Source organism: Bombina bombina, chromosome 5 (assembly GCF_027579735.1).
Source record: "Bombina bombina isolate aBomBom1 chromosome 5, aBomBom1.pri, whole genome shotgun sequence".
In the NCBI taxonomy this organism is placed as follows: domain Eukaryota; kingdom Metazoa; phylum Chordata; class Amphibia; order Anura; family Bombinatoridae; genus Bombina; species Bombina bombina.
This window is the reverse complement of record NC_069503.1, coordinates 577,827,776-577,853,974: the sequence shown is the minus strand read 5'-3', so window position 1 is coordinate 577,853,974 and position 26,199 is coordinate 577,827,776. Positions and strand designations below refer to the sequence as shown.

The 26,199-nt window shown below is 39.3% G+C and overlaps 1 protein-coding gene across 1 annotated transcript in view; it reads left to right on the top strand.

The window, feature by feature from the left end:
- LOC128660601 (succinate dehydrogenase [ubiquinone] flavoprotein subunit B, mitochondrial) overlaps nucleotides 1–17,197 on the top strand; it is a 412,312-nt gene extending 395,115 nt beyond the window's left edge. The window contains exon 15 of the mRNA XM_053714527.1: nucleotides 16,647–17,197. Within this exon, the coding sequence (XP_053570502.1) occupies nucleotides 16,647–16,733 (87 nt within the window). The 3' untranslated portion in view covers nucleotides 16,734–17,197. The remainder of the gene's footprint in view (nucleotides 1–16,646) is intronic.
- Nucleotides 17,198–26,199: the final 9,002 nt, after the last annotated feature.

The following is a 26,199-nucleotide window of genomic DNA, read 5'->3' as shown; positions in this document are numbered from 1 at the left end:
GTTCTGCTGGGCTGATCCGGTTAAGGCGCTGAGTGCTACACATTATTATTATTATTGTTTTTAATTTACAAGTTCTGCTGAGCATTCTGGAAGAACCTAAGGGTTTGTGTGGCGTGGAGGATTGGTTCAGTCCTCATTAGCGTCTTTAGCGTCTGGGATTCGGTGGAGTTCCGCTGTGACATACTCAGTCATTTCCAATGTCTGTCGGGACTTAGAGTGTTTATTCCCGCATGGGCAAAGGTTTGGAGGATTTAGGGCCTCCTTGCCGACGGTTCCTGGCAGTCTTGCCTTTTGGTTTAGTCCGGTCATTCCCCTGTGAGGTCTGTTTTCATACGGGGTATTTGTGTTCCCTGGGTGTGGTTGGTTTTACACATTTCTGAGGTTGGGCCTATAGTTTTTGTCTTGGATCTTTCCGGATGTCCAGAACCTTATGATTCTGTGGCTGGTTCAGTGCGTTCCAGTTTTTCCAGGGAACGTTGGCTATGACTTATGGTCTAGTTAGTTTAGCTGCTTGGAGCTTGGCCAGGATCTGTGCGTTTTTTTGGATATTTTGGTCTGTCCTGTCCTTTGAGTGATGGGTGCTCTCCTTCTTGGTATTTCTTCTGTGTTTCGTGGTGTCTGGATGATTTTCATTCAGCTTTTGTTTTCATCAGGCTACGGCTTCCTGTTTGGGGCTTGTGCGCTGTTGTTCTCTGTGCTCTCCCCCTTGGGAGGAAATTAGGAGGGGTAATTTCCTCTCTTGGGAAGTTGGCTATCCTGTCTTGTGGGCAGGTGATTGGAATTGGGATTTTACCCTATAGTGGGTTGTTTTGTTCCATCTGTGGAGATTGAGGTCTCTGTGTTGAGACTGTCATTAGTATTGTGCTGGGTCTTATGGCATTCTACTGCATTTCTCCGGTCAACTCTATGTGGTTCTCTTGGGAGTTCCTAATTGAGGGACCTTCTGGGTTGGCACCCAAACTCTTTTGGTCTGGCTAGGTCTGTCCTGTTCTGTCCTTTGTCTGGGCTGGAGATTGGGGTCATTTTGTTCCCCTGCTTGTCAGATCTGCCTGTCCCTGGGCTGGTCTGGTGTTGGGAGCAGACTCTGGGACCTGGGGTTAGTCCTCGGGTCTTGAGGTACAGTGAGCCTCTTTGAGGTTTCAGTGCTTCTCCATGTTCCAGTTGGGCGAGTCGCTTTGGTGGCTTGTGGATAGCCTGTGATGTGTCCACTGTTCAGTGGATGTTTTGCAGTTTGAAGGTGGGGTTGGTGCTCCAATCTGGTATAATGGTTAGAGCAACAGCTTAGGTCTTTTGACAACTCAGGTTTAATTCTCATTTCTGGGAAGTGTACTTTTAACAAATCTACTTCAGTTGCTCTTTACTTGCTCTGCAAGTATTTTGGTTTTCAAGTCATCCTGGTAGGACTATTGTGTGTGCTTCATGCAGGTGTTTTCTATCTGGGTTTGGGGTTTGCGGCACGTATTTTGGCTATGAATATCTTGATATTCTGAGTTCCTTGCGACTTGAGGACGTTGTCTTCAGTTGTTATTTAGAGTGTGTCTGCACTGTAATTGGAGAAGTTTTCTTCTCGGTTTTCAGATCCCGGTCCTAATCTTGTGGTTTCTGTACTCTTTGGGATCTGGGCATTGCCTCCCCTTGTTTCTCAGGACTGTTTTTTGGTCTCTGTGAGCCTGATTTGGTTCTGGAGTTTTTCCTTATTTTATTTGGAACTTGTTGTACCCTATTTAGGGTCTCTGGGTATCCTTGTCTGGTTCTCTGTGTTCGCTTCTTTTTGGGAGTTTACGGTAGTTTATCCCTTTATCTGGTAAGGGGTGTGTTGTGGGGGACCGACTGCTGGGCGATAGTGTCTCCCAGAGGCGTGTGGCTCAGTCGAGTCTATTTTTTGCGGTCTCTAGCAAAGCTTGTGTCCTTTTTCAAAATTTTCTGGGCTTCGGATGAAGCGAGATTTTGTTGGATAGGGGTTTTCCGGCCTGGTGCTCTCAGAATGGGCCATTGTACCCTCCCATTTTTGCATTCAGTGTACTCTTTAGCTTGGGTATTGTTTTCCCAAAAGTAATGAATGCAGCTGTGCTCTTTCCATTTATGAACAAAAACATAAATTATGCTTACCTGATAATTTTCTTTTCTTCAGATGGAAAGAGTCCACAGCTCCCCGCCCATGTTTTTATGTGGGGTGGCCGTAATGTTTGTTCTTCTGGTACCTTTTCACCCTGATATTTCTTCTACGGTTCCTTGTTACTCTGCAAAATGACTGGGGGATGAGGGAAGTGGGGGGAGTATTTAAGCCTTTGGCTGTGGTGTCTTTGCCTCCCTCTGGTGACCAGGTTCTGAATTCCCAAAAGTAATGAATGCAGCTGTGAACTCTTTCCATCTGAAGAAAAGAAAATTATCAGGTAAGCATAATTTATGTTTTTTAATAAAGACCTTCAATCTGGGTGGTCCTTTACTCTTCCATGTACATTTAGTATCACCTGTCTTGCTATAAAAATAGCAATATTAATTAAATGTTTGTTCTGGTGTTTCATATCTGTTAAGAAAAAAATATGTGATCTAGCAAATTTGATTTTTGGATCAATAAACCTATTTAGCCAATAGGCGATTTGAAGCCAAAATTGTTGTACTTTTGGGCATAGCCAATAAGCATGTATCAAATTTGAGTTAGCAGCATGGCATCAAGAACAATATTTAATTTCAGATGGTTTCCACTTATGAGGGGTAATATATGATCTGTTAAAGGGCCATAATACCCAAATGTTTAAACACTTGAAAGTGATGCAGTATAGCTGTAAAAAGCTGACTAGAAAATATCACCTGAACATCTCTATGTAAAAGAAAGCTATTTTATCTAAAAAAAATTCTCAGTAGCCACATCCCATTGTAAAGGACTTCTAAGCAACAAATCTGTATGTCTATCCCGGGACAGCAGAAGGTGCGAGCTTTCGTGCACACTCATGTTATTTCCCTATTCAGTGTAAGGAAGTTTACAATAAAATCTCATGAGAGTTAAGTGAAATCTCATGAGATCACAGTAAAAGAGTTCATGACCTCAGCACTGTTGATGCTGATTTTTTCTTTTACCTGCAGCTGAGTATAACTTTTTATTCAGAACTTACTCTGCTGAGCTGAGGAGATTGTGAGGTATAATATCTTCTTTTTTTACATAGAGATGCTCAGGTGATATTTTCCTGTCAGCTTTTTACAGTTATACTGCATCAGTTTCAAGTGATTTAGCATATGAGTATTATGTCCCTTTAATCAACTTTGTACAGGACTTTAAGTATACCACATCCATCTCTATGAGAGAAGCACATATAAAGTTTTTATCAGAGCATTCACAATCTACCTCTGGTATATCATTAGACCATTACATAAATAAATCATTTAGCTTTAGTTTAGCACTATGTGTTATTAACAGTCTATAGATCAAGGAAATAGAGTGTAGACCTGCACGATAGCAACTGATTACGAATTCCAGTTCCCCCAAATCCCAGCTATTAACTTGTGCATATTTTTGTGCGGAGATAAAGTGATGGATTTGCAAATAAGCCAACAAAAATGTTGTATTTAGACCATATTCTAAAGCAAGATGTGTATACGTTTTAATAGTTTTGGTCTGTGGATCGAATAGCTGAGCTATATTTTTCAATCCTTTCTGAGCCTAAATTCTAAGATATAATAGTAGGATCCATATATAAAATCAGGTTCTGATTGGAAGGTTTTTGACATCATACTATCTATCTTTAGTTCTCCACAAATTTTATTCCATGCCAAGATTGAATTTAGCATGGTGAATTTGGGAATTTTCCCTTTATAGCTTTGTGGGTTATTTTTTATGTAGCAGAGCTTTGAGAGAGGGAGGGGGGAAATTAGAGCCTTTTCATCAGCGCCATGTGTGGTATAATTAGCCTCTGAAAGGCAATCCAGAGCGATTTTGGCTAGACATGCAAGATTATAAAACCTAAGATTTGGTAGTGCAAATCATCCTGTTTCTTTTGAATGGGACAGGTTAGATATGGATATACATGGTTTCTGTTTATCCCATAAAAACTTAGAGCAATGGGAGTTAAATACCTGAATATCTTTTGTATAGAGAAATACCGGGATGTTTTGCATACGGAATAAGATTTTAGGAAATATAATTTTTGCCATACAGGGGGAAAGTTATTTTCATACCATTCATATGGGTTTATAGTTAGAATGATCCCTAAATATTTAATCTTTTCTTCAGCGTGGATGAAAGGGTTATTAAAGAAACTATCTTTCTCTTTTCTGATCAATAATATTTCTGATTTATTTAGGTTTATTCTATAACCAGAAAAGGCACTGAAGGAGAAGATTATGCTACTAAGAAGAGATGGAATATTTTTCTTGTTATTTGACAGATAAAAAAAGGATATCATCCGCATATAGAAAGAGAATAACTCGTCTTTTACCTATTAAAACCCCTTCCAGTTCTTTTCTACAAGTCACCGCAAGTGGTTCAAGTGCTACGTTAAATAGTAGGGGTGAGAGGGTGCATCCCTGCCTTGTTCCATTTTTCAAATATTTGCTAGCAGATAGCATTCCATTAATACTCAGAATAGAGATTGGATCAGTATAGATTGTCTTAATGAAATTGACCAGAAAAGCCAAATTTATTTTGGGTATTAAATAAGTGATTCCATGAAATAAAATCAAACGCCTTCTTGGCATCTATGGTAATTGGCTGTTTCACTGTATGTTTAGATTGTCCATAGAAGTGTTCTATTAATAACATAGCTGTTCTGATGTTTTTGGTGGATGTTCTCCTTGCATAAATCCAGATTGATCAGTATGTATTATATCTCCTAGCATAGATTTGAGCCTGGTTGTGATGATGTTTGCTAAAATTTTATAATTGGTATTAAGGAGAAATATTGGGCGTTATGAATCCATTAATTCTGTCTTTTTTTTTTTTTAATATGAGTATAACATTCGACGCAGTAAAGAGTTTGGATGTTTTAATCTCAGAAAGAAAGTAAGCATTGTAGAGTTAGAGTGGAAGGAATGTCATCTTCCAAGATTTTGTAAAGCTCTGCAGGAATCTGATCTGGGCCAGGGGCTTTGCCATTGGCAGATCTATGTATGGCTTGTATAATTTCTTCCGATTATATTACTTTATTAATCAGGGAGCACTGTTCTGCCAAATTTTTTGGTAATGTCATTTTTTACCAAAAGGCTTCTCTACTATTAATATTAATTAGATCTGACAAATAAACTTTTTGAAAAAAAAAAGCATGACACTTTACTATTATATCTGTTGGAGATGTAAATCTTTTGCCTTCCTCTATTATTGAAGCGACAGTTTAAAGAATAATGCTTTATTCTTTAAACTGGTTTGGATTACCTGTTGATTTAAAAACAATTCTCTTTCTTCTTTTGCTTTGGTATATGATAACCAGGATTTTTTATCCGGATTTGTAATATATTCTGTATATCTATTTTTAAGTTGATTAGCCAGTTGTGTTTCCCCTTTCTCTACAATTTTCTTTGTTTTTATCATATATGTCTTAATTTGACCCCTTAGATAAGCTTTTGCTGTTTCCTAAAATATTTCTGGTTTAGAAATGTATTCTTTATTTAATTTTTTTCAAGGGTGTGACAACCAGTTTCTAAATTTGATATTAGAAAATAGAAATGTAGGGAAGAAGAATTTTCCTATGTGTTTTTTTCCTGATGGGGATACTTGAAGCAGAAAGTGTAATCAGAGCATGATCAGAAATGAATATGTTTTTTATGCCAGTACTAATATCTGTGCCTAACAGCCTTTCACCAATCAGAAACATATCTATTCTAGACATGGATTGGTGAAATTTTGATTCACAGGTAAAAGATCTCTTATCTGGAGTTTGCAGTCTCCAGATATCTTTTCGTTTTAAACTTTTGATAAATTTGTTTAAAAGCTTGGCCTCTTTATAATATCTATTAAAATTTCTAGTTTTGAGTCGATCTAGTAAAGGATTAAGAACGAGAGTTAAATCTCCAACTATTATCAGTTTAGAATCAACATAGTTGATAGGTTTGGTATATACACTACCTCAAAATGTAGTTTGAAAATCATTTGGAGCACATATATTACAGAGGGTGAATTGTGTATCTTGACATTCCATTTCTATGATTACGTATCTCCCTTCTTGGTTAATATCTTGTGATATAATGGAATATTCTAAATTTTTATTAAAAAGAAGGTCCACTCTACGTTTTCTATTAATTGAAGGGGAAGCGATAATCTCACCAATCCAGCCTATTTTCATTTTATTTATTTCGGGGTTGCTTAGATGCGTCTCCTGCAAAAATACAATATCAGGGGATTTTTTTTTTAAGATAGTGTATAATTTTTTTCCTCTTGATCGGAGATGTGATTCCCCCTACATTCCAAGATATAAAATCAAGTATCTCCTTCATACTTATATCTTAAGGGTATACTGCGACAGAGGAAAAAAAAAAAACTAGACAAAAGAAAAAGAAGCAGAAAAAAAGATGAGGGAGAAAAAGAAGATTAAAAACACATAGGCAGCCCTTCAAACTATCGTAGATTTCATTATTATATAGATGTTGTAGCATTGTTAACACCCATTCTATCTATAATTGTTTTTAGATCATCAGCTTTATATAGAGTCAGTGTTTGAGATTCATATAAAAACCTAACTTTAGCCGGATATATAAGTGATGCCCTAATACCCATTGTGATAAGTTGTGAGCAGAACGGGGCAAGTTCTCGCCTTTTGGCTGAGGTCTCTGCTGAAAACTCCTGAAATATCAGGATGCGCTGCTGACTCAGTTCAATTAGGGTTTGCTTACGATAACACGTAAGTATCCTAAGTTTATCCTGATAGTTCAGGAATTTGATCAATATTGGTCTTTTAGAGGCAGGTACATTATTCTTTGAGTTTATAGTGCCTAGTCTGTGAGCTCTTTCTATGGTAAGGGATATACATTTATCTGGTATCCCTAAATCCTTAGGTAGCGTGCTTGAGGCAAATTCTATCAAGTCTGCATATTCTGTGTTTTCTATAAGTCCTATAACTCTTAAAGGGACATTAAACACTTTGAGATGGTAATATAAAGTAATAAATTGTATATAAAAAAACAACTCTGCAATATACTTTCATTATTTATTTTGTCCTCTTTGCCTGTAATTCCATTCTGAAATTGTGAGGTTTTCAGTTCCTGTTAGAAATGGAAGTGCAGAACACTGTTACATTCCACACAGCCATTGGCTGCACACTCTAGTGACCTATTTATAACGGTCCCTAATTGGCCACAGCAGAGAAGGTAACACAAGTTACAACATGGCAGCTCCCAGTGTTTTATAGACACTAAAACGGTACACTTATTTTGTCACTTTTTAAACAACTAATGAAACTTTAAAAAAATACATCTACATGTTAGTCATGGACTAATATTTTCTTTGAATGCATCATTCTATCTAGCATGTATTTAGTGTTTAATGTCCCTTTAAGTTATTTCTACGAGATCTATCTTCTAGCTCGTTTAGACGCAGCTGTAACATTTGAATAGTTTGGCTTTGCAATTTAATAATAGTTTGATGTGTGGTTTGTATGTCTTCTGTATCTGAAATTCCCTTTTCTATCTCAGCAACTCTGATTGCAAAATGTTTTATTTTGCTCGATAGTAAAGAAATTTCTGATTTTAAAGAATCAAACTGGGGTAGAAAAAGATCAGCTATTTGCTTCACTAAGATATTTCTATCAATATTGGCTTGAGTGGGATTTAAATGATCTGGTTGACCAGCTTAATTACTGTCTAAACTATTGCAAGTTTTTTTTATCCTTCTGCTTGGGAGGCATACTTCGAGATTTATATTTGTTCGTGTTACGATATTTGTCCATAGACAAAATCCGTGTATACAATCAAAGTGTCAGAGTTTATTTTTTTTAATTTCTTCCCTTTTTTTTCTTTTTTTTTTAAGTGCTTAGTTGACTATTTAGAAGAACAAGAAGATTCAAGAGAACTGTGTTAGTTTAGTGGTTACAAGTGCAGGTGTTATTAAGAGAAAAATGGAGTATATATCCATGAGTATAGAGTATTATTCTCCCTAACAGAGGAAAAAAAGCAAATTAAAAGAGTTGTTGGGTTTAGCAGTATTTCCTAACAAACCATGGGGCATATTTATCAAGCTCTGTATGGAGCTTGATGCCCTGTGTTTCCAGCGAGCCTTCAATAGGCCCCCAAGCGTATACAGATATACAGTATTCTGAGGTTATTATTATTATTATTAGGTATTTGTAGAGCGCCAACAGATTCCGCAGCGCTGTTAATATTGAAGGTTTCTATTTAAGAGTTTAAAACCTATGACAGTATTGCTTATTATATGTGCTTTATCAGCAGATAAGCACCTTCAATCTTCAGTACCTTATTTAGTAAGATACAATATATTTTACCATAGATATCACTTTTTGCTTATGAGCAAACCCTCTATTCAGCAGTTGTAAGCACTCTCAGTTATAAATTAGAGACTTCTGATTAGATTCTTAAGAGCTATAATATGAAATAGATCTAGTTGCAGCTACTACGCCTTTAAAATGAACGTAGTGGTATATGCTTTTTCTCTAAACACTATCGGCTAGATTTAGAGTTCTGCGTTAGCCGTCAAAACCAGCGTTAGAGGCTCCTAACGCTGGTTTTGGGCTACCGCTGGTATTTAGAGTCTTGTAGGTAAGGGTCTAACGCTCACTTTGCAGCCGCGACTTTTCCATACCGCAGATCCCCCTACGCCATTTGCGTATCCTATCTTTTCAATGGGATCTTTCTAACGCCGGTATTTAGAGTCTTGGCTGAAGTGAGCGTTAGAAATCTAACGACAAGACTCCAGCCGCAGAAAAAAGTCAGGAGTTAAGAGCTTTATGGGCTAACGCCGGTTCATAAAGCTCTTAACTACTGTGCTCTAAAGTACACTAACACCCATAAACTACCTATGTACCCCTAAACTGAGATCCCCCCACATCGCTGCCACTCTAATAACATTTTTTAACCCCTAATCTGCCGACCACACACCGCCGCAACCTACGTTATCCCTATGTACCCCTAATCTGCTGCCCCTAACACCGCCGACCCCTATATTATATTTATTAACCCCTAATCTGCCGCCACCAACGTCGCTGCTACCTTACCTACAATTATTAACCTCTAATCTGCCGACCGGACCTCACCGCTACTATAATAAAGTTATTAACCCCTAATCCGCCTCACTCCCGCCTCAATAACCCTATAATAAATAGTATTAACCCCTAATCTGCCCTCCCTAACATTGCCGACACCTAACTTCAAGTATTAACCCCTAATCTGCCGACCGGACCTCACCGCTACTATAATAAATGTATTAACCCCTAAAGCTAAGTCTAACCCTAACACTAACACCCCCCTAAGTTAAATATAATTTAAATGTAGCGAAATAAATTAACTCTTATTAAATAAATTATTCCTATTTAAAGCTAAATACTTACCTGTAAAATAAACCCTAATATAGCTACAATATAAATTATATATATATTGTAGCTATTTTAGGATTTATATTTATTTTACAGGCAACTTAAGAACTATTTAATAGCTACCTAGTTAAAATAATTACAAAATTACCTGTAAAATAAATCCTAACCTAAGTTACAATTAAACCTAACACTACACTATCAATAAATTAATTAAATAAAATACCTACAATTAAATCTAACACTACACTATCAATAAATTAATTACATGAAATACCTACAAATAAATACAATTAAATAAACTAACTAAAGTACAAAAAATAAAAAAAGCTAAGTTACAAAAAATAAAAAAAATAATTACAAACATAATAAAAATATTACAACAATTTTAAGCTAATTACACCTACTCTAAGCCCCCTAATAAAATAACTAAGCCCCCCAAAATAAAAAATGCCCTACCCTATTCTAAAATTAAAATAGAAAAGCTCTTTTACCTTACCAGCCCTTAAAAGGGCCTTTTGCGGGGCATGCCCCAAAGAATTCAGCTCTTTTGCCTGTAAAAATAAACACAATACCCCCCCAACATTACAACCCACCACCCACATACCCCTAATCTAACCCAAACCCCCCTTAAATAAACCTAACACTAAGCCCCTGAAGATCTTCCTACCTTATCTTCACCACACCGGGTATCACCGATCCATCCAGGCTCCGAAATCTTCATCCAAGCCCAAGCGGGGGCTGGAGATCTATCATCCGGCTGAAGTCTTCTATCAAGCGGCAAGAAGAAGTCCAGAAGAGGCACCAAAGTCTTCATCCTATCCGGGCAGAAGAGGAGATCCGGAACGGCAACCATCTTCATCCAAGCGGCATCTTCTATCTTCATCCGATGACGAGCGGCTCCATCTTGAAGACCTCCAGCGTGGATCCATCCTCTTCTTCCGACGTCCAAAGTCCGAATGAAGGTTCCTTTAAATGACGTCATCCAAGATGGTGTCCCTCGAATTCCGATTGGCTGATTCTTTCAGCCAATCGGAATTATGGTAGGGAAAATCTGATTGGCTGATTGAATCAGCCAATCAGATTGAGCTCGCATTCTATTGGCTATTCCGATCAGCCAATAGAATGCGAGCTCAATCTGATTGGCTGATTGGATCAGCCAATCGGATTGAACTTGAATCTGATTGGCTGATTGAACTTGAATCGGACTTAGGACGTCGGAAGAAGAGGATGGATCCGCGCCGGAGGTCTTCAAGATGGAGCCGCTCGTCATCGGATGAAGATAGAAGATGCCGCTTGGATGAGGATGGTTGCCGGTCCGGATCTCCTCTTCTGCCCGGATAGGATGAAGACTTTGGAGCCTCTTCTGGACTTCTTCTTGCCGCTTGATAGAAGACTTCAGCCGGATGATAGATCTCCAGCCCCCGCTTGGGCTTGGATGAAGATTTCGGAGCCTGGATGGATCGGTGATACCCGGTGTGGTGAAGATAAGGTAGGAAAATCTTCAGGGGGTCTTCAAGATGGAGCCGCTCGTCATCGGATGAAGATAGAAGATGCCGCTTGGATGAAGATGGTTGCCGGTCCGGATCTCCCGGATAGGATGAAGACTTTGGAGCCTCTTCTGGACTTCTTCTTGCCGCTTGATAGAAGACTTCAGCCGGATGATGGATCTCCAGCCCCCGCTTGGGCTTGGATGAAGATTTCGGAGCTTGGACGTATCGGTGATACCCGGTGTGGTGAAGATAAGGTAGGAAGATCTTCAGGGGCTTAGTGTTAGGTTTATTTAAGGGGGGTTTGGGTTAGATTAGGGGTATGTGGGTGGTGGGTTGTAATGTTGGGGGGGGTATTGTATGTTTTTTTTTTACAGGCAAAAGAGCTGAATTCTTTGGGGCATGCCCCGCAAAAGGCCCTTTTAAGGGCTGGTAAGGTAAAAGAGCTTTTCTATTTTAAGTTTAGAATAGGGTAGGGCATTTTTTTATTTTGGGGGGCTTTGTTATTTTATTAGGGGGCTTAGAGTAGGTGTAATTAGCTTAAAATTGTAATATTTTTATTATGTTTGTAATTAATTTTTTTATTTTTTGTACTTTAGTTAGTTTATTTGTATTTATTTGTAGGTATTTTATTTAATTTATTGATAGTGTAGTGTTAGATTTAATTGTAGATAATTGTAGGTATTTTATTTAATTAATGTATTGATAGTGTAGTGTTAGGTTTAATTGTAACTTAGTAGACAAAAAGAAACAGAAAAAGAGTTGCACACTACTGGGTTAATAAATTGGATCACTTAAGAACAGGTGCTTCCTAGAAGAGTACATATGAAACAACATAGAAAAGAAAGTGGGAACTCCACAATAAGAAATTCCCAAAAGTCTAGGTAAATCCAGCACAACTGTAAAATTAAATAAATACACAAAAGCCTATATGTCAAAAACGATATAAATATTTATTAAATTAACTGTATGCACAAAACACACATTCACATTCATACAGTGGATCTCGCACAAAAAAGTTGTATAAAGTACTGGCCAAAAATTATCTGGTGCACCAGGGAAAATAGACAAAAGACAGTCCATTTAAGAATTGCAAATATTTTGTAATCCAACAGGTGCAGCGTTAATGCAAAAAGGCTGCCAAGCACAGCCTTTTACAGCAGATCCCTTGCTCATCCTGACTTACCCTTGAGGTTTGGACGCTTTGAGAGTGAGGCAGCTAGGAGGAGCGACCGCGTGAATAAATACAGGTAGAATATGTGATATGCATCTGTGCACTGAATATTACTGCTTGAAGAGGAAACAGTACCTGTGAATAAAGACGCGTGTTTTCACTGCTCCTCCTATGCTATGCCTTTAACGCACTACTTCACACAGTAACATTTGGGGTTAAAGTCTGAAGTGACTGGTCTCTATACACCGGGGACTGTATAACTGCATTCATTTTGCATTAACGCTGCAATTTGCAATTCTTAAATGGACTGTCTTTTGTCTATTTTCCCTGGTGCACCAGATAATTTTTGGCCAGTACTTTATACAACTTTTTTGTGCGGGATCCACTGTATGAATGTGAATGTGTGTTTTGTGCATACAGTTAATTTAATAAATATTTATATCGTTTTTGACATATAGGCTTTTGTGTATTTATTTAATTTTACAGTTGTGCTGGATTTACCTAGACTTTTGGGAATTTCTTATTGTGGAGTTCCCACTTTCTTTTCTATGTTGTTTCATATTTAATTGTAACTTAGGTTAGGATTTATTTTACAGGTAATTTTGTAATTATTTTAACTAGGTAGCTATTAAATAGTTCTTAACTATTTAATAGCTATTGTACCTGGTTAAAATAAATACAAAGTTGCCTGTAAAATAAATATAAATACTAAAATAGCTACAATATAATTATAATTTATATTGTAGCTATATTAGGGTTTATTTTACAGGTAAGTATTTAGCTTTAAATTGGAATAATTTATTTAATAAGAGTTAATTTATTTCGTTAGATTTAAATTATATTTAACTTAGGGGGGTGTTAGTGTTAGGGTTAGACTTAGCTTTAGGGGTTAATACATTTATTAGAGTAGTGGTGAGGTCCGGTCGCCAGATTAGGGGTTAATTATTGTAGGTAGCTGGCGACATTGTGGGGGGCAGATTAGGGGTTAATAAATATAATATAGGGGTCGGCGGTGTTAGGGGAAGCAGATTAGGGGTACATAGGTGAGGCAGATTAGGGGTTAATAACTTTATAATAGTAGCGGTGAGGTCCGGTCGGCAGATTAGTGGTTAATTATTGTAGGTAGCTGGCGACGTTGTGGGGGGCAGATTAGGGGTTAATAAATATAATATAGGGGTCGGCGGTGTTAGGGGCAGCAGATTAGGGGTACATAGGTATAATGTAGGTTGCGGCGGTGTACGGAGCGGCAGATTAGGGGTTAAAAAAATATGCAGGGGTCAGCGATAGCGGGGGTGGCAGATTAGGGGTTAATAAGTGTAAGGTTAGGGGTGTTTAGACTCGGGGTACATGTTAGAGTGTTAGGTGCAGACTTAGAAACTGTTTCCCCATAGGAAACAATGGGGCTGCGTTAAGAGCTGAACACTGCTTTTTTGCAGGTGTTAGGTTTTTTTTCAGCTCAAACTGCCCCATTGTTTTCTATGGGGGAATCGTGCACAAGCACGTTTTTGAAGCTGGCCGTGTCCGTAAGCACCGCTGGTATTGAGAGTTGCAATGGCGGTAAATATGCTATAAGCTCCCTTTTTGGAGCCTAACGCAGCCCTTCTGTGAACTCTAAATACCAGCGGTATTTAAAAGGTGCGGGGGAAAAAAAGCCAGCGTTAGCTACGCGGGTCGTTACCGACAAAACTCTAAATCTGTCCGTATATCTTCTCAACATTAATATAGCCTGATATAACCATATTAAGGAATAAAGCTCACTTCCTTAGGTTGTGAGCTATATCTCTTAAGCTTGTTGCACAACAAGACACAGTAGCGAATATGTTTTCCAGGTAAGTACATACTAACCAGATTATAACTTTGCAAGTTGGCAAATGAATAGACTTATTACTCATATAAGACACAGTAAAGAATGCATTTTCTAGCTGGGTGTAAAAAAATCAGCTAATTAACTTATAACTTTACAGGTTGACACATGAATAAAGTCAGACCAATTTTTCTCTTTGAATATCAAATACAATACAGGATACAGATCCCACACTTATCTGTATTCTAGATTAGAAAATAAAAAAACTTTGTTTAGGATGGCTTTAATATACACCAGTACTCATTATTAATCATACCCACAGGCTTGATCTAAAAGCTCCCATACTGAGACTTGTTGACATGCTTTATAATTCCATCAAATAGAGCATAGCAACAGATCTTTGCCCTGGATGTATAGGCCAACAATTGCAGATTCAGGGTTCCTTTTATGATATATACAATTTTTAGAGAGTCACGACTTTGTGATGTTTAAGACGATTGTCCCTTAGAAGATCCGTATTGTCTATACAGTCTCTCGTTCTTCCTCAATAAGCAGCGTTATACAGACTTTCTTTATGTACTAAGTTGGGTGGGCAGCTGGGATCACAAATTGATTTAAAAGACTGCAGCAGAACTTACTACTATGCTGCCTTCTCAGCAAGTCCTTGCCATGGACCAAAAAGTACATAATTATATATTCTCTTCAGACTATATATGTCAGTTTTTATATATATATATATATATATATATATATATATAGCAGATATATGCGTAAATAATGTACTTCTCTCAAGCTGTATTCAGACACTTGGCATCAGTTTCTCCTCGGCTTTATCCAATGGACTGGCTCTGCTGTACCTTACAGCTTGTGTTCCAGTGTAAGAGCTGTAGATTTTTAGAGCGGGTTACCGTGGATCGGAGTATATATTATCTCATACTTCTAGTGACGAATAGTTGAGAGTGGTATCGGCCACCCTCCATATACTCAAGCCACTGTGGGGTCCTGGGAGCACTCTGTAAAAAAGAAGCACTGTTTTTAAAGTACGGGATCAAATCACCCGTCTCTCCATACAGCATTGAGTTGCCGAGACAGCCTTGCCGTCTGCTTCCCCTGTTAGGGTGTCTGTCTGTGATGTCTGTGCTGAAGTGCTCTTAGCACTACTGGTATGTTAGGTCGCGGTCCTAGCAAATTGACCCGGGTGGCTATCAAAGACTTCCAGATCAGGAATACATGACGGCGGTACTCTCACTCCCGCCCTTCGTGCAGGTAGCCCGGTGAGTGATTTGCCTTTCTTTTGCCAAGGGCTCAATGATCTTGGGAGGTTGGTGGCATAGCTTGTTTCACCTGCGGCATGAATTTCACATGCTTGCTCCAGCTCCTCCCACAACAGAAGTCTTAAGACAGTCTTTCTATTGTTTATATCTTTGATCAATATTTTCTAGAGAATTAGGCCAGTTGTTAGACCAATTCCTCCTCAATTGAGTTGTATTTATTTCCTCTTTTCTCCAGGGACCTTCCTTGAACCTATGTTCAGCATAGTTTATAATATTTTGTCCTTTAGGTTCTTTCTATTATTTTTATCTCAGCTAGAAGAATTTCCAATTCGCTGCTTTCCAGTGAATCTCCCTTGTTTCTGGGTTTTCATGAAGATAAGACTGTTCTTCTAGTTAAGTATGATTTTCTCTAAAATTGTTTCTGCAGAACATTTCAAACAATAAATTGTTTTACCCTCTTTGAATCCTCTAGTGCAGTGTTTCCCAACCGCGGTCCTCAAGTACCCCCAAAAGTCTATGTTTTCATTATAGCTGAACCAGTGCACGGATGAGGTAATCAGCTGATCAGTAACCAACCTGCTCTCATCCATCAGCTGATTATTTCACCTGTGCTCTAGTTCAGCTATAATGAAAACCAGGACTGTTGGGTGTACTTGAGGACAAAGTTAACTTTAGTTGTTCTCTATTTTGGTTTCTGTACAGGCTAGAAGGATACTGGTAGCTTTTCGCTTTTGGTTCAATCAAGTGTTTTTTAGAACTTCTTGGTGGCAGGGAAGTTTCCTCCTAGGCATATCTCAGCTCAATCTTCCAGTTCAGTTGCTACTTCCTGTGCTGTCATAAATTATGCATCCATTGGAGTGGATTTATAAATCTGCATCATGTCTTCTCTGCACATACAGTCTTTAAAGAGTTTCTGTTTTGAAGGTTTTGCTTTTTGGGAAACTGATTTTGGCAGGACACTCCTTCAGGCCCCAGGGTCCGGCAAATAAGAACTGCCTTATTCTGTCTCTCCCTTTAGTTAACATGGACTCTCAGCTTGGGTATTAAATCCCACATGTTTATAGAATTCCTATGGACTCTTATCATCTTATGAAAGAAAAAAATATTTATGCTTACCTGATAAATTATTTTCTTTCAGAATGATAGAGTCCATAGGTCCTGCCCATTCAATGTTTGGGTGACAGTTCTAATTTGCACCTCTGTAGAGCCTGCTTTTGTCTTTCTTGCCTATCTGTTTCCTTTTCTCTGCTCGGCTATACTTTAAACTGAAGAGAGAGCTGAGGTGGAAAGGGATTAAAGCTCTTGTGTGGGCTCTTGGCTTCCTCCTAGAGGCGGGAAGTATATCCCACATATTATTGAATTCCTATGGACTCTTATCATCCCAAAAGAAAATAATTTATCATGAAAGCATAATTTTTTTTTTTTTTTTCATTTTAGGTCACTTTGGAATACAGACCCGTCATTGACACAACTTTAAATGAAGAAGACTGTGCATCTGTCCCTCCTGCTATCCGTTCTTATTAATGTTCTACTATCGCTACGCTTAATTTGAAGTGTGCAATAGTTATATCTAATGATAATAATAATTCACTGACTACACTAGCTCTATAATCTCACTAGTTACGCTGTTCTGATTAAACACTTGCACAAAATTGATACATTGTCATTCTGAATACATTATGACACAGTTTTGCTTTAAATTCAATATAGCTATTTACTAGTGTAATTGCTAGTTATTTTATTGTTTTGCAGTGTTTTTTTTCACTCATTTGTTACCTCCACCATTTTTCCTCTACACTAGCTTTTCCTTTTCAGTAATAGTTCATAAAATGTTTGAACTGAAAAATTATTATTATATGGAATTCCACAAAGAAGGGTTTCATAGTAGTAAAACATTGTTAAATACCAATGCTTTAATTTACTGTGTGTCTTGCCAGTATACTTAAATAGTGAAATAAAAATAAAATAAATAAATCATGTGTACCTTATCTCTGATTTCTACTCTTTTCTGATTTATGAGCTTTTTTTTCAACCGCAAGCTTGTGGTAGTGATTAGCGCTCAAAAAATTAACTATAGATTTGATCTCTGGTTGATTTTTTTTAAAAATTGTCCCCAAAATAAAGTCTTTTATTTATCTTATGGGGGGAAAAATGTAGCATTTTTCCCCCCGTAAAAAAATACTGCACTGAGCAGTTTCTATGGTTTAAAAGTGACATATGTGGGGTGTAAAAAAAAAAAAGAATGTTATAGCTGTAGGCAGTATGGCAGGGGGAGTGCCCCCTGCGTACACAGAGGATAGTCACAATTCAGAGTTAGTTGTTAGACCTAAGGATCCAGTTACCACACAGAATCAGTCCTTTAATTCCACACTACAACCAGAAACACTACAAACAGAAATTGAACAGGTTTTTCCCCAGGTACATACGAAAACAGGGGAAGGTACGAATCAGTCCAAACCATTAAACCAGGAGAGATATCAGCTAAGAGGAAGTCGTCCCCAAAGCAAGTACAAATAAATAATGTAATCAATCTATCCAGTGTAAGATTGAGTTATGAGCAAGAATATGTACTAGGCTTAGGATTTGCATCAACCTCTGACTTTAATGTTTTCCAAACTATACTTGATGTGAACCGATTGGTGAGAAATCTAACTTTGAGGAAACATTTTGGTGTTTCAGATGCTACTCAGAACAGTCCTAATACACAGACTAATGTATTAATAACAACTAATTCTATACTTGACTTTTCTGAGACCTGTGATATGGTCTCATTACAAATGTTGGAGTCTGAGGCTAGAACTGATTCTGAGTGCATTAACACCGGACCGAAATTTAAAAGTAAATCTACCTTTTACCCAGTACAATCAAGAGGCACTGTGATAGAAACCTTCCATACAAGGGTAGAAACTGACTTAGTGGCCTTAGGGAATAGAATTAAGTGTGACCGGTCCACAAGAAAATTTAATCTTACTAGACCACAAAGAGAGGCCCTAGTGTCATTAGAACAGAACAACACACTGGTTATTCGTCCAGCCAATAAAGGCGGATCAGTTGTGGTTATGGATAGGTTGATGTATGTCTCAGAGGCCTATAGACAACTGCTTAATACTCATGATTATTTCAAACTTTCAGGGGATCCTACTGAAGTGTTCAAGAAAGACTTAAAAAGCCTTTTGTATGATGGAATGCATGAGTGATTTTTGGATCCACAGACAGTGGATTATTTGATAGTTGATCATCCCAAAAACCCCTGGTTCCATCACCTACCAAAGGTACATAAGTCCTTAACAAATGTACAGGGTAGACCCATAATCAGCGGTATTGATTCACTCTTGGAACACGCCTCTGAATGGCTGGATGCCCTTTTACAACCACTTGTCATTTCACTGCACTCTTATATACGAGACACCAAACACATATTTAACATCATACAAAATATCAAATGGGAAAGAGAATATTTTTTGGCTCACGATGATTTTGTCTTTTTTGTCTTGCCAAGTTTTTGATCCAGTGAATCTCCCAGGATCCCTACAGTGACACTATGACTTTAATCACTTACAGTGTTATTAGAATAATGGCCTGAAGCAGCTAAACTTTTGTTGCTTTCTATAGAGTCTTGTTTTCCATTGCTAAGTTAATGTTTAAATAGATCATTTAACTTGTTATTATATATACTATCTATTTACTTTACGCAATGTCTGGAAGAGGAAATAAGAAACATTTGCAAGTTTAGACTAGGTACATGAGTTTTCCCAATACAATAGAATTACCACTATGTTTAGTATATATATTCATATTAGCGACAAATTAAGGTTTTTTTCTTTGGGATTTTTGGTCATGTACTGTTGTGTTAGTCACATTGATGAATGAGCCATCCATTATAGTCCTGAAGTATTGTTTCACATTAATTTTTTCTTTTCTTTTAATTTATTTCTATCTATTTTTCATGATTTATGGTTTTGTATATTCCGAGTTCCTTATTTATTTATTAATATTTTTATGTGTATCCTTTATGTATGTATTACTTATACACAGATGTTTTTTCTTTACTATGTTGTATGCATACTGATATTTTTATCAATTTTCTATATATCAATTGCAGCTTCAAGTACAGCAATTGGTTAAGTAAGCATACTGTTTTAAAGGATATGGACATTTTGGTATACTTAAGCCTAACTACACTAAGTTCTAATTCAGATACATGTGTGTTTATCATTAATTTTTCATCATATGACTCTGATGTTAATTTGCTTACTACACCAGTATTATGCTCTAGTATGTACCGTTCAGACTTTGAAGGTCTTAATGAACAGAGTAGGCGTATTATTGTTATTAAATGAACAACTATTAACCAATCAAATTTTACTATGTGCTATATAAGACAGGGGAGGAGACCCAACACCTATGGCTATGACTACGGCAAACGCCCAAACGCGTAAACCAGCTTAGGTGTTACACCTACTCTGCCTATTACTGTTTGTTCCTGTATTTTTAACGAGTTTTGGAATAAATATTTACTATTTTAAACGAACTGTCCGCACCTCTTGCTTTACTATTGTATCACCAGCAAGGACGGATCGTTACTTTGTTGTACTGATTTACCAAGCGTCCTGAGGATTTAACAGCTGTTGCCTTTTTGGATCAAACCCTGTTATCGGAAAAGTGACACACCTCCTTTCTGATTTGCCCGCATTGATACCGGAACCTGGATCCGTCACCAGTGACGTCACCTCCTTCCCCGCAAGCAGCGAGTTGGCATGCGGCCTGATCGAGTGGTGAGTGTACCTGCTAAGCGGCCACGCTGAGGCAGCGTTGGGAGTGTCCCTTAAGCCGGCGGGTCCCACCTGAAGTAGCCACATGTGATGAAGATTTTGGGGTTGTTATGAAGGTTGCGAGGTGAGACTGTTCTATATTATTAATCTGTGTTATTTACACGAAAGGTTCTGAAGATGGATGTGATGATTGGTTAAAAGATTTGATGGCTTTTTGGAATGTGTGCACATAATATCCTCCTATACAGTGACGCTCACTATTGATTTTTCATATTTGATATCTGACCTACATTGGTTTTAAGATAGGTCTTATAGGCTCAATTCCCCTTTTCTTGTACTCTCCTTTGTATATTCATATACAGTACATACATATTTATATTTGCTTGCCATCGCTGTGCGACTTACCCCTTCGCTCCACTAGTTCTCATGCCGTGTCTTATCACATGAGAGCAATGGTTCCCATTGTCGCCTATGGAAGCGCACTCTCACGTTCGCATTGCACTTCACTTGTAATGCCTGTGCACATTAGCGTGCACTGGTATTACTCATTTGAGTGCAAATATTGCTTTAGCATAAGTGATATTTAGCGCTCAATTTGTAATCTGGCCCATATTGTTTAGCTTAAGCTTTAGAGTGGGAGGATCTATGATAAAGCTCTTCTGTAGGGGCAGTGCCCCCAAAAAAAATTGTGTAAAGGAAAAAAAAATACAATTTTTGTGGCATAATTAGGAATAGGTGTTTTGTTTGTTTTTTTAGATTGATATTTAAAAAAAAATGAAAAAAAAATCTTGCATTTGCAAAGTTCTCTCAGACAGGGCGTTTTTTGTAATTTGCCCTGTTTGAGAGAATTTTGCACATGCTTCGTCTGTACCTATAAGTGATTTCTGATGTCACCCTATCAGCATAGGGGATGACTAGGCACAGACGGTCTTCTAAACTCCCATTGGCTGCCTGAAGGAGCATGGGGAAGTGGGGGAAGTCTACACGGAGCAGATCAGACAGCAAGATATGAGAGCATGAGAATGTTTAGAAAACACAGAGCAGGACCACACAGTAAGGAGCCTCGCAAAGTAGTTGGAGAGTTCAGAGAAGGTCAGTGTTAGAGGTGTCACAGTTCACTATGACTAAAGATCATGTAATCTGCATCTTTTCTCCTTCCTGTTAGTGGGTCAACCAGAGATACAGGAAAAAGGGGTTACATGCTGCTCGGATTCTTCCCTGCCCTGTAATAATGTGTTTGCGATGCTGTAGAAGCGCACACTGAAATCCATCCAAGCCACTGCTGCGGTTTTATTACAGGGCAGGGAGGAATCAGAGCAGCATGTAACCCCTTTCCTCTATATGATTATCTCCGGCTGACCCACTAACAGGAAGGAGAAAAGCTGCTGGGCATAGCAGATTAGATGATAGCAAAGTTTTGCCTGTATTGGGGAGGGTGGTCACTGCACCCAGGCACAGCATGTAATCAGCGGCAGACATAGTTCTGCTGCTGACAGTTTAATGTTTATGTATTTTACCCTTACTCTACCCTTTACGCTCTCTTTAAGGCTGGGCATGTGACCAAATTTCCCAGATTGTGAAGGGTGTCTGAGCTACCAGGGGCACTTGGGGTTAGGGCTAGATGTTAAATAAAATAAAAAAACAGGGGAATTTTTGTAAAATTTATTTTGTTGCTGCCCTGTGCAGCTTTGCTTCCATAAAAAAAGAGAGTGTTTTCCCTCTGTACTTCCTCCTCCAAGTGCAGTGGAAGGTGCCGTCACTTCCTTAGAGAGCAGGAACAGTTGCAGGGAGCAGTGTGTGATGAAGTTGAAGCCACATTTTATTGAGGTAAGTGCTGCAACCTTAGATTCTGTTTAAAGGGACTCTGTTACTAAAAATTATAATTTAATGAATATGGTTTAGTGTTTTCTTTTACTCTTTTACAGCAGTTTGAGGATTACTCAAACTTTACATCCACTATCTTAGCAGCTTTCTTCCGTACTCCACACTAGTATACAGCCTCTTACTGAACTTATGAATGTCACCTGTTGTTCTTCTATGTTCCTCATTTTTTTTTTTTTTTTTTTTTTTTTTTTTTTTTTTTTTTTCAAAAGAGCTTTATTGAGAAAAAGAAATTTACAGAAAATCAATAAGTACAATTCTAACAGTAGATATGCTTAACAGTCTGCGAGACTACAATAACTCGAGGTCCCCAAACTGGGGGTAGATGAGTACAGCAATCCACCAGCAATTGAATGTCCTTTACGATCAGGAGTAATGATTAGCTCTTCACTTACATTTTTCAAAAATTTTCCAACAACTAATGACATGTCTTTTACAGCAAAGACATGATGCTTAGATGACTAAAACAGACATAGACAATACAAGTCTAAGATCTACAGACATATTAATTATTAAATATTACCCGGCTTGCCGCTCAGTGCCTGTGTTCCAGTTTCCCTAACCTCTCAGCATATACACATTCAGGGAAGCCAGGGAGAGTAGGGTATAGATTGGTAAAAAGGGGGGCAAGCAAGAGAAAAGAGGGAAAGAGGAGGATATCCGGAGAAAAGAGGGAAGGGAGGGCGAAATCAGGAGGAAAAAAAAAAAAAAAAAAAAAAAAAAAAAAAAAAAAAAAAAATTAAAGGCATAGGGCGTACAACACTCCAGGACGGTCTACTGTTATAAGCCACAGGGCCTGCTAGCCTCTCTCTGTCCCGACACCCTCCCACAGCAATAGCATTTCTGTGTATGCTCCCATTGTCGCAGTCTTAACATAGTGATATTTCTCCAGAAGAAGGATACTCTGCACATTTTGTCTCCAATCCGCAATGGTAGGTATTTGGGGAGATTTCCAACGCTGAGGTATCAGGTTCTTAGCCCCCGACAACATCAGCATTAGAAGGTTCTTTTTTGCCTTATTCTCCACCTTGGTGGGGAAATGGAAAAGCAAAGTCTCTGGGAGTTTCGGAATGTCAATATCCAACAACTTCTGAATCTCCTGCCAAACAGAAGACCAAAAGTCCAGCAGGAGCGGGCAGTCCCACCAAATGTGAAGTACCGAGCCCGTGCCACCGCACCCCCTCCAGCACTTCTCAGAGACTCTTGGATAAATTGTCTTAAGCCTAGTCGGCGTAAGGTACCACCGGCTCAAGAATTTATAATGTGACTCCTGGATACGGGCAGAGACCGACAATGACTTCACGGCTCGGAAAATCCATTGCCAGTCCTCATTAGAAAGCTCGGAGCCCAGCTCCTTGTGCCATGCTCTTGTGTAGTTTGGAAGTGGGCTATCTTTCGGCTGTAGGAGTAGAGTATAGATGAGGGAGACCAGGTGCCCAGCCACATTACCTTGAATACATAAAGACTCAAAAGGGGAGGGGTCCCTCAACAACTGCTGTTTGTGTTTGTGGGTGTTGATAAAGTGGCCTATCTGTAAGTAAGAGAACCATGTCAGGGGGAGGTCCGGGGAGTCCAGCATTATATTGTCGTTTGATTTTAGTCGCCCCCCATGGACTAGGCTAGACACCCGATTAATAAAGGGGGTGCTCCATTCCGCTGGCACCCTGAACTGTAGAGGTAGGTCTGGGTTGCCAAAAATGGGCGTAAGAGGTGAGACTGGGGTGGAAATGTGGGAGTCAGTGCGCAATGTGGTATCCCATGTGGTGAATAGCTCCTCCAAAAGGGGGAACCCCTCTATCTGCGAGGGTCTGTATTTACCGTTGATCCACAACAAAGGCCTCAGGTCACTGACCTGAAGGATCGCTCTGTCCATAGAGATCCAGTCTTTTTGTGGGTTTCCCTGGCACCACTCAACCACTCTCTGTAGAATCACGGCTTTTCTGTAAAGCTTTATGTCTGGGAGGGCTAGTCCGCCCCCCTCTCTGGGTTTATACATAGTCTGCCTATTAATCCTCGGTCTAGTTCCCTGCCATATATATTCCTCAAGGAGGTTTTGGAACTGTAGGAGGAAAGCTTGTGGGAGCGGGATAGGCAATGTCTGGAACAGGTATAGCAGTCTAGGAAGAACATTCATCTTCACTACACTGATCCGTCCCAACCAGGAGATATGTTTGTGTTTCCATACAGATAGGTCTGCTGCGACCTCACGTCGGAGTGTCGCATAGTTGGATTCAAATATAACCTGGATAGAAGCAGCAAGGTAGACTCCTAGGTATTTCAGATGCTTGTCTCTTATCTGAAACGGACTATAGTCGCGTAGCCAGTCTTTAACAGACTGTTCTAAGTTGACCCCTAGTACCTCTGATTTGGTGGCATTTAGCAGAAAGCCAGACACTTCACCGTATCTAGAAAACTCCCACAAAAGGGCAGGGACAGAGGTCCTCAAGTCACTCAAAGTGAAAAGCAGATCGTCAGCGTACATGCTTATTTTGTATTCTCGATCTCCTATTGAGTATCCCGTTATGCTGCGGTTGTCTCGGATGTTGCATGCCAATGCCTCAACCGAAATGGCAAATAGCAGGGGAGACAGAGGGCACCCCTGTCTGGTCCCATTGGAAATAGCAAATGGCTCAGACAAAAGGCCATTTACCCTAACCCTCGCGGTAGGCTTCGAGTAAAGGCAGAAAACCATCTCTATAAACCGATCTCCAAAGCCCACCTCCCTCAGGGTATCCCTGAGGAACCGCCAGCTCACCCTGTCAAAAGCTTTCTCTGCATCTGTTGATAACAGGGCGAGCGGCAGTCCCCCTTTGACCGAGTGCGAGATCAGCTGCATGACTTTGAGGGTATTGTCCCTGGCCTCTCGACCAGGAACAAACCCAACCTGGTCTAAGTCGATCAGCCCGGGAAGAAACTTATTAACTCTGTTCGCCAACACCTTAGCCAAGATCTTGACATCTGCGTTTAACAGAGAGATTGGTCTGTAACTTTGCGGTTTATCGGGCGGTTTTCCCGGCTTCGGGATTACCGTTATATAGGCAGCAAGCATAGAAGGAGGTAGAGTCCTATCGCCAGACAGAGAATTGAACATGGATTGTAGGTGTGGCAAGAGTATTGACAAAAAGGTCTTATAGTATTTTGAGCCCAGTCCATCCGGACCAGGGCACTTCCCACTTGGGAGACTCTTCAGAGCTTCCTCTATCTCCTCCTTAGTTAAGGGGGAATCAAGACCATCAGCTGCCTCCATGTCCAGCGCTTTCATTTTAGTGCCCTTAAGATATTCTCGGACCAGTAGTCTCCGAGAGAGACCCGCGCTTTCATGAGACACCGTTGTGGGGCTCAAGTTATAAAGACCACCGTAGTAAAGCCGGAAAATCTCTGCTATGCCCTGGCTATCCTTATGAACTGTGCCTGTGTGATCTCTCATAGAATAAACATACGCTTTGAGCTGGGATCTCCGAAGCGTTCTCGCCAAGAGTTTCCCAGCCTTGTCTCCTCCCTCATAATACCTCTGATTGAGCCAAGTCGCAATTTTATGGTTTTCCTCCTGGAGGAGCTGATTAAAGTCGTTTCTGGCTTTAGTCAGGTCATTTTCACTCTCTCTGTTTAAGGGGTCCTTTCTATGTATGTCCTCCAATAACTTAATGTCCGAAAGCAGTTGGTCATATCTGTCTCTCTTCCGCCTACGCAACTGTGCTTTATGTTTAATGAGGTGACCCCGTATAACACTTTTATGAGCCTCCCAAATTGTTGTAAGGGGTAGTTCGTCTGTCATATTTAGCTCAAAGTATTCCGTCATTTGGGCCGAAATGTCTGCGACAACGTCAGGGGCATCCAGAAGAGCATCATCTAGTCTCCAAATTGCTGAGGTAGGGGGGGTGTCAGGCCACAGCATCTGGAATATAACTGGGGCATGGTCAGACCACGTAATGGAAGCTATCTCGCTACTCTGCACATATGATATGCCCTGCGAGTCTACAAAGAAATAATCAATGCGTGAGTATTTCCTATGCGGACTAGAGTAAAATGTAAATTTTGTTTCAGTAGGATGTAGGGTTCGCCAGATATCATGTAGAAGGTGGTGCCTAAGTGTCGCGTTTATGTGTTTAAGTACATAGTGTGGTACACTGGAGATGCCATTTGATGTGTCTTGTTTAGGGATGAGAGGTACATTAAAGTCCCCTCCCATGATAATAATCCCCTTGGCATGGTCAAGCAATCTGCTCGAGAGAGTCTTTAAAAAAATATGCTGGGCAACATTCGGGGCGTAGATATTGACCATTGTAACCTGAACGCCGTGTAACGTTCCTATTAGCATAATGAATCGGCCCTCTTTG